The sequence below is a fragment of the Typopeltis vanoorti genome, chromosome 7, assembly GCF_054136105.1.
Source record: "Typopeltis vanoorti isolate ZY-2024b chromosome 7, IOZ_Tvanoo_1.0, whole genome shotgun sequence".
Lineage (NCBI taxonomy): Eukaryota > Metazoa > Arthropoda > Arachnida > Uropygi > Thelyphonidae > Typopeltis > Typopeltis vanoorti.
The window spans coordinates 95,060,506-95,078,082 of record NC_143555.1 but is presented as its reverse complement, the minus strand read 5'-3'; the positions used below and the strand labels follow the sequence as shown (position 1 = coordinate 95,078,082).

General features: G+C 36.7%; 1 protein-coding gene across 2 annotated transcripts in view; it reads right to left on the bottom strand.

The window, feature by feature from the left end:
• LOC150104879 (uncharacterized) overlaps window positions 1-17,577 on the bottom strand; it is a 107,935-nt gene that overhangs the window by 20,167 nt on the left and 70,191 nt on the right. For both annotated transcript variants that reach the window (XM_090395388.1, XM_090395389.1), the window contains exon 2: window positions 4,138-5,754. In XM_090395388.1, the coding sequence (XP_090251514.1) occupies window positions 4,138-5,754 (1,617 nt within the window). The remainder of the gene's footprint in view (window positions 1-4,137; window positions 5,755-17,577) is intronic.

Sequence of the window (17,577 nt, the reverse complement as noted above, 5' to 3'; positions counted from 1 at the left end):
AAGAAATCTTCTTTTTAAAAAAAAAAATTTTAAAAAGAAGAAACAGAAAAGCTGGTTAGGATAGCAGGGCATTTTCTGAAATAGGATTTGAAGGAATTGATCACGAAACCATGAAAATTAAACGAGAGAAACAAGATAAAAACGACTAGAAAATTAACAAACACGAGAAATATTCCAAACGGGAAAATCCTCATCATCATACGTATCAAGGATTTAGGCCTAGTATGGCCTGTTTCGGCCTTAGAAGTCATCGTTGAATCGTTTAAGAGGACGTCCTGGTTTTCTTTTACCTAATGGCTTGTACTTTAAGGCTTGTTTCGGTAATCTTTCTGTTTTCATTCTTTGAACGTGTTCCATCCATTTATGTTTATATTTTTTAATTTTTTCTATTACTGGTTCTTGGTTTAATTCTTTCATAATATCTTCGTTTCTTTTGTGATCAAATTGGGTATACTTTGCAGTTTTTCTCATAAACTTCATTTCTGCTGTTGTTAATCTTTGTTTGTCTTGTTGTTTTATTGTCCAGATTTCGCTTCCATACATTAAGACCGGTAGGGCTAATGTATTGTATACTTTTAGCCTGGTTTGTTTTTGAACTAGGTTTGGTTTAAATATAGAATTAATTACTCCTGTTATTTTTAAATATTTTGCAATTTTTACGTTTATATCTTTTTCATTTTCATATGTGATCATACATCCTAGGTAGTTAAATGAATTCACCTGTTCTAAGATCTTGTTATCTATTACTATTTTAGTTCTTGCTGGATCTTGTCCTTTAAAGGCCATAGTTTTTGATTTTTCCGTTGATATTATCATACCATAATCTTTGGATATCTCATTTACATTTAAAATAGCTTTCTGTAATTTATCTTCAGAATTTGTAATTATTATTTGGTAGTCTGCAAAGAGGACAGTGTTTAAGTTAACTGTAGGTGAAAGTTTAATTCCTTGGTGTAAATTTTTACTCCATTTTATTATTATTTCATTTAAGTATATATTAAAAAGAGTTGCTGAGAGGGGACATCCCTGTCGGACCCCTTGGTTTATCTCTCTTGTATATGATAGCTCGTGATTTAATCTTATTTGTATTTATTTTCATATATACTTGTGATAGCTTTTAGGATATTATTTGGTATTTGTCTTTCTTTTAATATGTTAAATAATATGTTTCTTTTAACTTTGTCAAATGCTTTTTCCAAGTCAATAAATGCAATATGTGTTTCCAAATTATATTCTCTTCTTTTCTCTACTATTAATTTTAGGCAAAAGGCTGGGTCTATACATGATCGTCCTTTTCTAAATCCATTCTGTACCTCTAGAATAAAGTTTTCGGAATATTTCATTAGTTTGTTATTTAAGATTCTGCTATATATTTTGTAACAGGAATTTAGTATACTGATACCTCTATAGTTTTTAGGGTCATCTCTATTACCTTTCTTAAAGATAGGAATCACAATTGCTTTTTTCCATTCTATTGGGGGGATACCAGTTGAGTAAATTTTATTTAAAAATAATAAGTCTTTTTTTGAATCTTGTTCCTGCGTATTTATATAGTTCTGAACCTAGCTTATCTTCTCCAGGTGATTTTCCGTTTCTTGTTTCTTTCAGGCTGATTTCTAATTCTTCTTCAGTTATTTCCTTTTCATTAATTGTTTGCCAGTTGTCTTTTTTAAAATATTTGTCTGTCCACAGTTCTGTGTAGTAATTTAGAAATTCTTCTAATTTCAATTCAGTTTTTAATTTTATGTTTTCTTTGGTATCTGCATTTAGGTGTTTCAAAATCTTATATACATTGGGTCTTATTTTATATAAATCATGTTCTAAATTAGAAACAAATTAATTCCATGATTCTCTATGTCTTTTTCTGACTTCTCTTTTAGCTATGGCTCTTATTCTTTTATATTCTATTTCATCTTCTAATCTTTTACTGCTTAACCATTTGTGATAGGCTTCTTTTTTCTTTTTAATTATTTCTTTGATTGTATCATCCCAGATCTTCAGTTTTTTTCTTTTATTGAATTTTTTGGTCTTTCCTAAGCTTTCATTTGCTGCTGCATTTAGTATCGTTTTTTTATTAAGCCATTCTATTTCTATTTCTTCATTTTGTTTTATTTTATTTAGATATTGGTTAATTCTTTGTTCATATAGCCATTCTGGATGGCTTGTACATTTGTGTCATTCAATAGTCTAGTTTTATAAGCAAATGTTTCAATTTTTCTTTCTGTTCTTCTTACTTGTAGCCATTTAGGTGGTAATCTTAATTTTATTTTAACAAGGAAGTGGTCGCTGCTTATTTCATATCCTCTGTGAACTCTAACATCTAGTGAAAATTTTGATGTCTTTTCATTTAATATGAAGTAATCTAATATTGATTTCCATCCTCTTGCTGCCCAAGTATATTTTTGTATGTCTTTATGTTTATAGAAGGAATTCATTATTTTTAGGTTATTATAAACTACAAAGTCAATCAATTTTTTACTATTTCTGTTTAGAGTGTGTTCTCCATGTATTCCTATATTATTATTAATTTTCGTGTTTCCAATTCTTGCATTTAAGTCTCCTGCTAAAATTATGTAATCATTTTTATTTATTTTATTATATATGTTTTGTAGCTGATTATAAAAATCAATATTATCCTGTTCTCTTCCTTCTTCTGGGGCATATAAACCAATTATTGTTAAATAGCCTCTATCTATTTTTATTCTAGCTTCTATTATTCTTTCATTCCATAATTTATAATGTTTTAACTGTTTTGAAAGGGAGTTATGAATCCAAATCATGACTCCTGCTGGTGCTCTTTGGTCTCTGTCGACTCCACTGTATATCACATTAAAATTTTCAGTTCTCATAGTTCCTTTTAATTTCTTTTTTGTTTCAGTGATTACTGCTATTTTAAAATTTCTTTCATTTAATAACTGGTCTAATTCTATTTCTTTATATGCTATTCCTCTTACATTCCAGTTTGCTATGTGTATTATATTTTGTCGTTTCGATTTTTGTTTTCCCTTTTCCATTCCAGGGTCGTTTCCCATAGATTCAATCCGATTATCTTTTTCTGTCAGCTTACAAGTAGGATTATGTTCTCCATGTCAGGGGACTGCTACCTTAAGGCTTCTGAACTAGCCTTCTTCCGAATTTAAACCCATAGGAGGAATAGGGTATATTGAAGGGGAAAGAGTAGATTATAGAAGAAATATAGTAAGGTTTATAGAGAGGGCATAGTTGTAAGGCCAGAAATGAAAAGACCCCATGGCCCTCGAGTACTCTAATAGCACAAGGGTCATAAAGTAAGAAGAGTTGGCTGATAAGGCCTTATAGGAAAGATTAAAGTAAGTGGATCTTCCTCAAAGTAGAAGAAGGGGAGGATAGATCCAGCTAGGGGTCCATGGGAGTGCCGCTTCCCTTACAATTAAGATGATTGCCCCTTATGGCCCTGTTGGTCCACGAGTCCTTATTCAGTATATTCGGACCACCCCACCATATATATATATATATATATATACACGCACAGGCATGTACACACACATATGGTGGGCTCCCACATGGATAGATCCAGCTAGGGGTCCATGGGAGTGCCGCTTCCCTTACAATCAAGATGATTGCCCCTTATGGCCCTGTTGGTCCACGAGTCCTTATTCAGTATATTCGGACCACTCCACCATATATATATATATACGCACAGGCATGTACACACACACATGGTGGGCTCCCCTATCCGTCACCCAGGGGACGCGCTCTCTAGGGGAAATCCTCGATAAGAATAATTACGAAATAATGGTTCATTTTCTACTTGCAAACGCGTATGTAAAAAATCCAAAATGTATAAAAATTACGTTTTACAATTGCCATCCATAAGACATTTCATTAAGATGCAACAATGCAGTTGATATGTGCGAGTTTCTGTCTGGGAGCATCAATGATGTCATTGATGCAAAAAAATAAAATAGCCAATCAACATTCAACAGGTTTCGATTGTTGTGTTCGTGGCTGAAAAACTGCTTCGAATAGCAGAGAAATAATACTTTTACACTAAATGGCAAAACTCAGAATAAAATCACACGAACAAGATGGGAAAAAACTTAAGCCATAGTATTATCTAACAATGTTATCCATAATAATAATAATAATACTCCTTACCTGCAACTGTTGGGCGTTCTGTGAAATCTGTAACTGCTGACTCTGGCTCAAATGCACAGTTGTAGATGGGTTACTCGAAGTTGCGAATGGTGGTGGTGTAACTCTTGGTGCTGAAACTCCTCGCATGAATTGATTAGGAAGCGACACAGGACTCTGACTCGTTGATCCTGTTGTTCCGACAGCGTTAGGATCGCTGTAATGAGATAATGGCCTGGTGCTGCCATAAGTGACACCTGGTCCGCTTACTGATGATTTTGGATCAGGACTTGGAGTGAAACCAGATGCCATATTTCGAGAGGAAGGTTCAGGAGCAACCCTTTGAATCTGTTGATGCATCTGGATGGCTTGCCTTCGCTTATGCATTTCGACGTCGGTGATATTGGGGTACATCGCAGTTCCAGTTTCTTGTTTGACTGTCCCTGTAGGCCTAATGTTCCCATAGTTCTGCTGCTGATTGTAATTCACAGGAGGATATATGTTAGACGGTCCTTTCTGCATGGAAGGCAGATTCGTATTGGAGCCATTAAGGAAGCTGGTCCTAAGGGAAAGAGAGTCTGGAAAGGAGTCTCCACCAAATGGTGATCTAGAATGGGGTGAACCAACAGAAATGCCCATCTGTTGATGTTTCTGCTGCATGTTTTGATGCTGTTCAGCCATTTGTTTAAGAGTTTGAGCAGCTGGACTGGGTTCGGTTAATTTAAAATCCAGTCCCAAGCCCAGATTTGTAGATGGTGAAAACGAGGGCATTCTAGATGAAGGTGGGAATCCAGTACCAGATGATGGAGCATTGGGTGAGGTCGACGTTCCCATGGTAACAGGTTGGAAATCAAACACTGACTGTTGAGTAGGAGTATTCGCAAAAGGGCTAATCACTGGAGTTGTGGGTGCAAACGGAGACTGAGGAGTGGACACACTGGGCATCATCTTTCCCATTGCCATCATGTTATCTCCAGAGCTGGGAGTTTTCTCCTCTTCTTTCACGTTCGTTATGGCGTTGTCGACGAAATTAAAACCGTTCATTAGATCGGAAGGGTTTGTAAAGACATCTTCAATTAGATGTTTCAAAATGTCTGGATGTATCTCATCGGAGCCGTCTTCGGGGAAACCCAAGTTCGCTAGCGAGTCGGCAAATCGGTCACCGCCGTTGATGCCACCGTCGCAAGGAGAGACCCCAGGGAGACCGCTCTCGGCACTGTTAACGTGACCACCGCACTGGGAAAAGGTGTGTTCACGTTCCTGTTTGCACTGAATATTCGTACCTACCGAGATTGACGCGCCGCCTTGTGGCGATTCCGGCTGTCCCTGAGGAACCGACGAATTCGAGATGTTGTTGGAAGTCGAATCGGAATTTTTAATGTTACCCGTTAAAGCCTTTACGGTGACGTTGGTCTGTATCGTTTGGGAACGCTGAGCTTCTGAAGCGTTTGAACTGGTGAACTGTTGCACGATTTGCACGGAAAAGCTTGGGATGCTAGGATGTCGATGGTCCTGTGGAATACCACCACCAACAGATTGGGATGCTTGGCTATTACACGGAATTTTTGCTTGATGCTTGTGGTCTTCGAGTCCACCACACTCCAACAAAGGAGACTCTGCAGTCCTCTTGGTAAGTTTTGGCTGAAATTAAAAGAAATAAATCAAATTAAGGTTCATCATATTATTGGCAACAATTCCAACAATATTTATTCCAACTTTAAAATAAAACCTTTTTAAATAAACAGACTAAATTTTGAAAAAAGAATAAGTCAACTATCTATATAGTCTTAAGTGCTCTAGGTGAAATCTGCCAAAACTTTTTAGGCAGTTTAAACAAAGAAAAAGAAAAGTTTATATCCATATGAGTTAGATTCTGAGTTGTGACTTTAATCACAGCTTTAAATTTAAACCAAATTTAAATCAACCTGCTTCGAGAGTTCACAAATAGAAGGAAAACATGCTGAGCACTATTATGCGACTTATTGACGTTCATTTGCTTTTTCTTTGGTTGTTCGCTGCGTGTGATGGTGGATAAATTCCTCCAATGCAAGAGTGCCTCAGCACCTCTACCTACCCGCTTTCTCCTACACATCAATGATATACTCCTGATCACCACTAATCGCCTCCACAGCTTTGTTGATTGCTGTTCGCCCCATTTATCTTACTTACGAATATTTGACAAACCATGCCATGCTCAGGCATCCCAAACTTCAATGGATCGTCATACCGTTCTACAATAAAATGAGGATAATCCGATCATTACCTTCAAGTGTTACCAAATCGCAGTCTTGTCTTCTCTCGTCAATCCTCAGACAGGATCAGATCACAGGTGTGTAGATTTGTGTAGTATACATAAAATCCGCCTAAAAATTCTTGATGCCTGTCCAGAGGAGAGCAATTCAGACCAAAGATCTCTTCTAGACTGGCTTCAATGTCTCATAGATGCAACGTTGGTTCTACGGATTCTTCCATGGTCACTGTTCCACTGAACTGGCAACCATCATTCTTATAATATAAAAGAACAGCAGCTGCCCAAGATCCCCTTTTCAGTGCAACTGCAAACAAACCAAACCAAACCTGCGTCTACTGTTCTTTCTCTGTTCTCCGGAAACAGCCTTCCTTATGAAATATTCTTCAACAACTAAAATCTCCAACTCTTCAAGAAAAATGTCAATACCCTTCTTTCCCAACGGTCACTTGTATCCCACAGTTTCTCCAACTCGTCTTATAATGGGTTCGATAAAATTACATAAAGGTCGACTAAGGTAGATTTAGAAACATTGCAATCACACATCTAACAAAAGGCATATTTTTGGAAGAGTGTCACATAGGCCTAAACCTTGGTAAAAAGCTAATTTTGCATCTTCTGTTTACAGAAATACGATGACTCATTGAAATGTTTTTTTCATAAATTCCCACCATACTAATATCGTTAGAACTAGCCCTTCATTTACCATCACAATATCTTTTTATATTGGCGTTTGCCTCCTCCATTTTAGATAATTTTTTAAAGTGGGTCTCCTCTTGTAAGAATCCTCACAATTGTCACCAAAGTATTCTACACTCCAATACCTTCCGTATTATTTCAATCTGAGTCTTCCCGCTTCAGAATATCCTCCATATCATTTAGTCTCAAATATCCATGGACATTATTTGATTTTGACTTTTTTTTCCGCCAAGAGGAGAGGATAATCTCGTACCTCCCCCATCCTTGTATCCATTTCCCCTCTTTGGTGAGTTTTAGTATTTAAACATTTCTCTACCATTCTACATCTCCTAGATCTTGTTTTCTCCACGTTCGGAACTGTAGTTAGTTTTTCTCCAAAGTTGCATGCAGTTCCATCGGTCTCCAATCTATTTTGTAGTCCCATTGTTCATGGTTTGATCAACTCAACACCACAGACGTAACTGAAGAGTTTTTAAATTTAATGCACAAAGCTAAAACTGTGTAGACAAAATGCGAACGCACCACACACACACACACACACACACTAAATAGATAATGAGATATGGCCAGAAATATGACAAAAGTATTTCAGAGAAATAAAAATGCATCAAATCAATGAAGCAAACATAATTATTAATGCACTGTTCCAACAACAGTCTTCAGATTGCATTGAGGAGAAAAACTGCTAAGTAATAGCTACTTATTAATAAACAAAACATTACAAAAATCAATGATTTTGCTAGACTTCTATAACTGGAAAGCAACATGCGATGTAGCACACTTAAGATTTTTATTTTATTTTTTTTCCTCACTCCGTATATCGTGTAAAATGACTGATTTTGTATTCATAGAAAAGGATAACAGTTCATTGTTAAAAATGTAGCCAATAGGGAAATAAAAATATCCAACCGGTAAAAAAAATTAATTACGTTTCACTTCGATGAAATAAATATTGCATCAACTAATAAATATTCCATCTTTCTCTGTCTCTTATTACATATATTTTTTTATTATTATTAAACTCGGGCACATATCAGTAAGGTGAATGAGGTAACTATGGAGACACCTTTCCAGGTATCGATCCAACACAAATTTTATAGTTGCGTAAAGTGAGGGCCAGCAGTTCGCGAGAGTACAGTTTAAAATGGTCGCTATGGTCTGCACAATTGAAGAGGCTGAATTCGTGGATGAGGAAACCAACCACGGGTTGATTAAAAGGGCTGTAGCTATGCACAATTTTTTTCTTTTTTTTTTTTTTCGTTAAGAATTTGAATCCGAACACAAAACATGGTATAGTCAGTCAAGCAAGTTTTGCAAATGTTATCTAGTTACGCACGATTCGCTGGAGCTATGACAGAATCAATTTCCATGTTTATGCTTACGATGTACTTGTATAATTCTGTTGTTCTACAAATTAGTAGTTTTGATTAAATTTTGAAAGGATGTTTTTTATTCGTTAACCTCGTATGAAATGAGGTTTCTGTCTCTTGACACTTCTGGAATTTGAATAGACTTGGAAACTTATGGATTGTATTAAATTTGCATTTTTCACAGTTAGAATAAGGTTTGTAAGAATTTCGACATTATTTTCAAGTCACTTAAGTGCACCCTACTATTTCTGAATTTTCTACGTTTAAGTAGGACTTAATAATTCTCTTTTTTTTTTTTTTTAAGTATTTTAATGCTTCAAGGTTCTTTATTTTAAAAGACTAGATCCATCCTATCTTCATATCGTGTTACTCAATGACTTGTCAAGACTAAATATTGGATTCTTACAAACTTGATACTGCTTATGACAGAATGGTTAAATCTTGTCTGCATTGTCTACTATGGCTATAAATAGTAGGTGTTCTTTTAGCCAGTTTAGAGGTTTTGAGCTCAGTCAGTATAGACGAAGCCCTTTGGTCGGAAAGACCTGGGTTCGATTGTCGTCAGTGACGCGACCTTTATCTAATATCTTTCGACTAAAGGTGAGTTAGCCGATCTCATACGTCTGTATGAGACCGGCTAACTCACCGGAGTTTTTTTTTATCCGGATACTCGGGTTTTTCGTCCCCCAGAACACACATGGATGACAGTCATGAATACGTCCCAGCCATATGCCTGTCCCGAGCTTGGATCAAATAGGGGGAGCAATGGTGAACAATCCTGAAAAAATCTCACCAGAAACACTTTGTGGACAAAGCCTACAAAGTCAGCTACGGTCGGAAACGACTGAAAAGGGAAAATCAGTCAGTCATAGGTTTTGCTGGATGAAAAAAAAAATCAAGTTTCTGGCACTTCCGGATGACAATGGCTACACTTACTTTCAGTTTAAAGCCCCGATAAAGGCTCTTTACATCGTAGACGAGATGTGCTCCGTAGCTCAGTCTATACTGATTGAGCTACGGAGGCTCGTAAGTTAGACTCAAGTATATATACAATTTGCCACCCTAGATGGACTAAGCCTCCTGGTGGGAAGCTGTTGCGATGTGATGAATGAAGTTCTGGTGATAAGTTTCTTACGAGCTCAAAGCAGTTGTATTTCTTAAAGCTTCTGTTCTATATTATTCTGCGACTTCGCTCACGCCCTTGGCATTTTTTTTTTTTTTTTTTGAGTCAAAAGTTGTTAGTTATCCGGTTAGCTGCTCGTGACAATTAGTTGCAGAAGGCCACCATAACGACGCAGAACCTGCCATGGAGTGAACAAGATGGAAGTTGGAGTTGGGGGGTGACATATAGTGCTGTATGCCATGACAAAGTTCCTTCGTAAGTGCTTGTGCAACAGTGTGACGTGCGTATCTTTCCGAGGTTACCAAATCTATATACTATATAAAGAAGGGTGGGAATAGCGAAAGTTACTTTTTTTTTTTCTTAATTGGATTTTTTCTGAAGCATATCAAATTTTTAAATTTGATATGCTGAAGGCAAAAATGGGATATCATAGACGTTCTGAAATGAAACTGAACAAAGAAATAAGACCCAACACGCTTCGCCTCTGAGATTTTATCAAGGATGAATTACACTCGCTTATTACTCATTATAGATTAAAGGTTACAACACAAGAACCTATCTCCCTGCCAGCCTGTTTTATTTATTTATTTTACTATTATTTTTTTAGAACACTCGAGTGTCACATTTATGATATATAATAGGTGTCGCTGTTGATGCTAGTGGAGTAAAAGAACAAGGGCAATGTTTAGGTAACCACAAGAAAATGTTTCTTTCTTTTTTTCCCTCCTCATATGTTTGCACGATAAAGCCTCTGAATATTGGTTTAAAGTGTGTTTGTTGCGATCTTTCACTGGTTATTTTTTAACCCAGTGGCGTAATATTTGGTTCTACAAATTCCCCACATCAGTTGAAGAAAAATAAGTAGTAGTGCAAATGACGCCTATGTGAAAGCAAACGATTTCTGGAAATATGCCAGCAAGAATATTTTAAAAGCAGCTCAGCATAAAAGGAAAATAAAGTCGAACCAGCCTTCCCATATAACTACCGAATTCATACGATACAGACAAGTCCATTCTTATATATATATATATATATATATATTTTTTTTTTTTTTTTTTTTTTTTTTTTCGCTTATTGTAAACATGATAGTTCAAGGAAGTCATACATAATTATGGGAATGGTTTTTACCACAAGCGCACCCGGGATTCATGAGAAAATAACAACAGAGAAATGAGATATCCCAGTGATTGATCTACTGACGTCAACAATAAATTTAAATTGTTGGAAATCGTTTACTGTATTTAAATGCTCAGAAAAGGCTATTATCAGAAGTAATATTTAGCTTTCCTAAATCATCCAACTGCACCCTCTCCCCTGCATCTATCGAAAACGTATTTGCGAATTATTTGTTTACATTTACTAGGTTTTATTTTAATTTTTTATTTCAGTGAATCTGAGTAGTAATTCAGTGCACTGAATTACTACTCAGATTTACTATTTTATTTATTTATTTTTTCATTAGACAAAATGCAATTTTTTTTTTAATCAAAGTAAGCGAGTCAGCAGGTATAAAAAATTAAAGATGGTGCTTCTAACTATGATAAAGGAATGGAATAGGATCGTGTGAAAGATGCAATGTAAACTATACAGCACGCTTAGATCTGTTGTAAAATAACCAGTTTGCTCTGGAAATATTAACGAATTTTCATGAAACGATAGTACGGAAATTGCTCCTTGTCATTCTGTGTCAAGAGGTGACTCTTGACGCAGAATCCCCGAGTTCTGATGTATTGTTAATTGTACGATGGAAAGTCGGTGATGAAAGGAGGGTTTTTAAAGACAACTAAAGCAGCAAATACTGTATATATTTATCCAGAGTATATAAGTTTGTCTTTATCTGATAAAGTTCTTCTCTTGTGAAACCATCTATGGTCATTATGTGATCTTCCATTTAACATTATGAAGATTTTATTATCTGGATCTTTTGAAGTTAGGAAAAATCAAGTTAAGACTACGAACGCCTCTTTAATCGCTTAAGAAAATATTTAAGAAATACGAGTTCGTCCATATCGGTAACAATTTCAAAACCTTCAAGACGATCTATTTGAATTTAAGTGCAAATCTGAATGGTGAACACTAGCCAGTGACAGTCACATTAATAAAATAATAATAATAAAATAAAATAAAATAATAATAAGCTAGTCGAATGGCCCTCCATGATACTGCTACAACACTTAACCAGCTCTCTTCGTTACTATTTTAATTTTTTTTTCCCTATTGAAAACAAGGTTAAATCACTCAAGTGGAATTTCTCGAGGCTAAGTGTTATTCCAATGGCTTGATTTTAATCCATATAAACGAACACAAGTAATTTTATTAAATAGCGGAAGGAGACAAATGTTTACCATATTGTGCGTGTCATCGACCTCCATTTCCCTTGCTGACTACAACCATTATAAATCTAAATAACAGCCGGTCACCTATCAACTAGTATTACTCTCTCATCCTAAAGCTGACAGCGTATTAGACACCACACGAACATTTAAGTGAATTACACCAAGACAAACTATGTCATTCAACTAGGCGACCATTCCCTTAAAAGAAAAGTAACGATGGCATTTGTATGCAAGACAGAATCGTTAGCGAAAACAATTAGTAGGGGACAAACACCCCCCCCCCACTACTTTTTCGTATTAAACATTCAGTGTGATGCACATTGAAACACGAGGAATAATAGTCAACAAAGATCGGTTTTTATTGGTTACCCCCTAGACACGTGATAATCCATAAGAATAAAATGGTAATGATCATTGTTGCCCATTATTTTCAAGAACGAATTAAACAATACAAGCCATAATTCGATATTAACAGCACTAATATTAGTGGCTCTCAAATGATAAATATATTAACTTCTTCTAGCGCCCATTTTAGAAATGCTTTCGGCTATTTAAGACAGAACTACTTAAGTATTTCTACTCACGAAGCAGTTTTAATGTCATTTATAAGAACGTTCTCAATTCGATTCGAAGTCAGAGCACCGTGATAAAGGCAATATTGTGGAAACAATGAAAAAGGTAATAGTTACACGAGGAAAGATATGTCGGTCAAAAGGTTATTAAACTTCATTTTAGGCCTTAGTGATCTCCAGGAAGTTAGCTTCCTCTACAACATTTTTCCACACATGGGTCATCTTTAATTTGTTTACCCCGACTCTTTAATTTATATCAAAAGGCAGAAAATTAGGTCACTCACAATAACCCATTTAGTGACTTCTCTTTATTAAATGTTGGTCATGTGATAATTAAGCCAAAAAAAAGCACTACAATACGTATATTTCAAAATTTTAAGGCCTCTCTTCAAGTGGAAGATTTTCATATCACTGACGCATTGTGGAAATATCTCGAAATTTAAAACTTTTGTATATACGTCAAAATGCTATGACAGGAATGAAATACTTGTGCAAGCACTTTCTTAGAAATAACAGAAAAAAAAAAAAAAAAACTATTTGGGACGCTGACCTCACTTATTTTGCCTGACCTCTGAATATTAGAAATATCAATCTAAATAAGGCATTCAAAGATTAACAGGTTATAACTGTTTTTAGAAAAATATTTAAAAATACATTACGAAATGAGAATCTTTATTTTTAAAATTTAAAGTGTAAAATAAAAACAGATATTTATTATTAGGATTAGTTTATATATAGATAATCCCATTTCGTAATTTTTCTTTCATGGCTATGGGCTTTCATCAACTTTGATATTATTTCCGGTTAATTTTATGGCATTATAATAAAATGTATGAAACAAATACTGATTTCTATAAGTATAATTAAAAAGAGAGATTGGGCGCGCCGCATTCATAGAGACAGAGACAATAAAATATTGTTATTTCGTTCTTAAAAGCATGCTTTTTTAAGCTGGACTCGAACACAAAACACTTTGAAGTAGTAACGAGTTTTCTTTTGAAGCTAACTTCTGAGATATAGATCTCAGCCATCCCATCTTATCACCTCAATTTGGACCACTTTCTAACCCTGCTGTTAATTAACAGATATTATCCTCTAGCCCCTTGTTCTTCAACGTGTGGTCCGCGGAAATTTCCAAAAATTTCTTTGTCTATCAGAAACAACGCTCCAGCCACGTGTGTCAAATTGTCTAACCTCTAAGCAGCAGCAGATGTCGCACTAGCTAAAAATTGTAATCTTATAACACTGGTTTATGTTTCTGTCTTAGCCGTCAGCCGGTCAGCGAAATATTTCTCATATTTTCGCCGGTCCGCAGCTGTAAAAAGGTTGAAGAACGCTGCGAGTCTAGCCGATATATCTGTCTACGGGAAGGAAATAGACAAAGCGTGTAGATCCGTTTATAAACCCCGAAGTATTCAATTACTTACTTTTTTTTTTCATATTATTTGGAATGCAAGGTGAGACGTCATTTTATGGTATAGAGCATTACAATTTTAATGAACATATTCACTGACGGAAATCAACCCTTTTTCCATCAATAAATTGGAAATTTTCTCTCATTAAGCTGCTGACCATTTCTCTCAACTGACCTTATAAAGAGCGTCAAATGATATCAAAGTAACCATTTTCCTAAAAGAAATAAACACATACGGATTCTTCTGATTTAACCATTACTATTTTAGGAAGAAATTACTGCCATAAACCCCTCAAAATGCACACACACACACTCAAAATATTATGACCCCCCCCCCCCTCCGTTATTTCACAATCGGCCATTCCACTGAACCAAGTGATATTCGAAGTTACTGATCCACATGAGAAAAGAGGATGTGACAGTCTCCAGGAAATTTCCAATATTGTCGTCTGTTTGCGAAGTGCAGTAGTTCAGTTTTTTGAAGATTGGAAGGATAGTGGGAAGAAGAGCAGTAGTTGAGCCAATAGTGGATACCTATGCCTCATGGGCGTCCACATACTCGATGCAAATACGGGCTATCCCGCCTTGTACAAATTCATAGATGAAAACTGTTGAATAACTGATCCCCTCTATATGGGCCTTCGAAATAGCCAAATCGTGATATGTTTATGTCTGAATTTTCGACAACACTACTGGCCATGGAAGACTGGAAAAAGTTGTCTTGTGTGCAACTTTTTCCAGTTTCGCTAATCCTCCTCTTACATAGAGGATTAGCGAACACTTGGGAAGCGGAATCAACTCGATGTTGTGGTCCAGCAGAAACTGGCTGCATCGTTCTGTTATAGGGAATGTTTTTCTCGCAATCTCTTAGAGCCTCGATATCCATAGGCGCACTGCTACACATTACTACTATCCACTGTGGCTAGTGATACACGTGTGTTCCAATAGGATAATACATCGTTCCGTGTTGGGTTCCCCGAACACGAAGCGACATCCAGGCGTTATTACAATCGCAAAATATATCTGGGCTTACGCGGATTGAGTGTCTAAATTGCTTCCCATGGATCTGAGTATTCAGGCAAGCAATCCTGACGTAGTACAGAATACCAGTTCAAAGGTCATTTAGGGTCCGTGCCATGACGCATAGTCAGTACTTGCAGTAAGCTAGGGGGGGTATCTACGAACCATTAGGACAATGGTTATAATTACTGGAGAGGGAGACGTAGAATTTTACAAAGTGAATCTTAACTGATTTGATTTTCCCTTTCAGTCGTTTCCGACCGTAGGTCACTTAGGCATTGGCCACGAAATATTCCTGGTGAGATTTTAACAAGGTAGTTCACCATTGCTTTCCACAACCCCCAATTTTATCCAGGCTCGGGACCGGCATATGGCTGGGACTTATTCATGTCTGTAATCCAGTGTGTGTGTTCACGGGGCAGGTTTGCCTGTTCTGGGAGGACGAAAAAAACCCGAGTTTCCAGGTGAACCCCCCCCCCACCCCATATGAGATCGGCTAACTCACCGTTAGTCGAAAGAGACCAGATAAAAGTTCCTCACGTCACTGACGGGAATCGAGCCCAGGTCTTTCCGACCAAAGGACTTCGTCTATACTGACTGAACTACGGCTCTTGTGAATCATAACAGACAAATTATATTCTTGTTTTAATCCCTGACTCCAGTAAGAAAGGTTTGCACGTGAAGCATTTCTCACGATTAGGCTACTTTTGTATGGAAGTAGATGACTTCCACATCATATTGTTCTGGTATCCCATAATGCACACTTCCTTCCTCCAAGACCAGTTTCGATTTTTACAGTAACAATATACACGTCCGAAAGGAAGTGTTGCTGCACACCATTTTACTACTTACACATGGAAAATGATTTCTGCATTGATCTCAATATCTCCACGAGTCTAACTCCTATTGAAGAGATCTCAATAAATGTCCAAACCGGTCTGCCTAGTAACCTTTCCTATAATGCAAGGCAGACACTATTGCTCTGAAGTGGTCTGACTCCATATGCAAGTAGCCTAATCGTGAAGATACCGCACGTGCAAATTTTGCTCACACTTGGATAAAGAATTTAAACACGAATATAATTTCCTGCGTAGTATAATTTACTAGGTGTAGATAACGTTCATTTATGGTGAGAGATATTCTGGACATTCCTGGAGTGACGTAACCATATCTTACATCCAAGAAATGATTTATACTTCTGCAATCCTTAGATCGTCTACGCGGTCCAATATACAATACATTTTTCATAGCCAAGACTGATAAATATTTTAAACAATTTTTTTTTTTTGAAACAAGTGAAAATTTGCATGAGTTATTCAAATGACTATTATTAAAACTCACGATAAAAAGAATATTCGAATTAGAGAAAGAATTAAAACGATTACAGGTTTCAGCCGAAAATATTCGGCACTTTGTTCTGGCAAAAGAACGATTTTTTTTCCCCCTCACTTCGAACTCTCGCTGTAGCAATGTACACTATATTGAATAAATACTAGGACATCTTTTACATACGAAGATCATTCATTCTGAATGTTTATGTAATCATAAGTAGTCCATAGTGGTATTATAAGGCAAACAGGTGCACTCCTAGAATGAAATGTACATCTGTATACTGTAAACGAACGTGAAGATGAGCGTACCGACTTCGAAACAAGGGCGTTATCACTGAATGTTATCAAGCCAATCCGTTGCCATTGTTAAAAGAATGAGTCAACTAAAATCAAGGACAAGTAACATTATCAGCTCATGGAAATGTGAGCATGCTACCTCAGCCAAGAAATGCATTGAAAACATACCGTTAGGGAGGACCGTATACGGAAACCTCGCCGGTCCCATGTTGTTCACAGTTACGGCCGAAGTAATCAAAGCTATGGAGGCTTAGTGTATTATAACTGCGTGCAGTGGCGCACTCAGGATTTAACCTTGGGGGGGGGGGTTGAGTAGACGATTTGAGAATACACATATTGCATACGACCTACGACTGAGCATCTGCAGTGATCGCCAATACATGATCCCCCTCTAGCCCGGCTCGTTCAAACGAAGTAGCGCTCGGTCCGCCCGAGCACTACTTCGTTCGCCTTGCGTTCACAGCGGCCGTGATTCCCAAGAGCTATAGGGTATTCCTACCTTATGTGACACCGCTAATTCATAAGTAGTGTAGAAATAGAAGACACGACACAACATAAATAAAAAAAATGAATACGCCAATGACTGCGTGTATTCTTTTGGATGTTCCAACTCTATGTGAAAACACTCAACCTGGAGTTGAAAGAGCTGCACATTTTTGGTTTCCACAGAAGGCAGAATCACATAAACCAACCATCAGTCATATTAGATTATATTAATGTAAAGAAAACACGAATGGTCCGTAGATCACTGGAAGTCAGTGATATGGAGCGACATCATGCTACACTCTTTGTGTTCGAGTGTAGCATGATAACCACGAAGTTAGGTGGGGCGGAGCTATTTTCCTGGTATGACTCGGATCTTTGGTTGTAGTGCATAAAAGGATGACAGATATGCATCATTTCTAGATGACAGTGTCGCAGTACATATTCTACTACGACATGATTTGAGGTAAGTGATGTAAAAAATTGACTGACCCAGTCTCAACCCAACAGAAGGCCTTTGGAGAAAAATAGGATCAGTGCATACTGTGCCAACCAATGGTAAATGGATTGG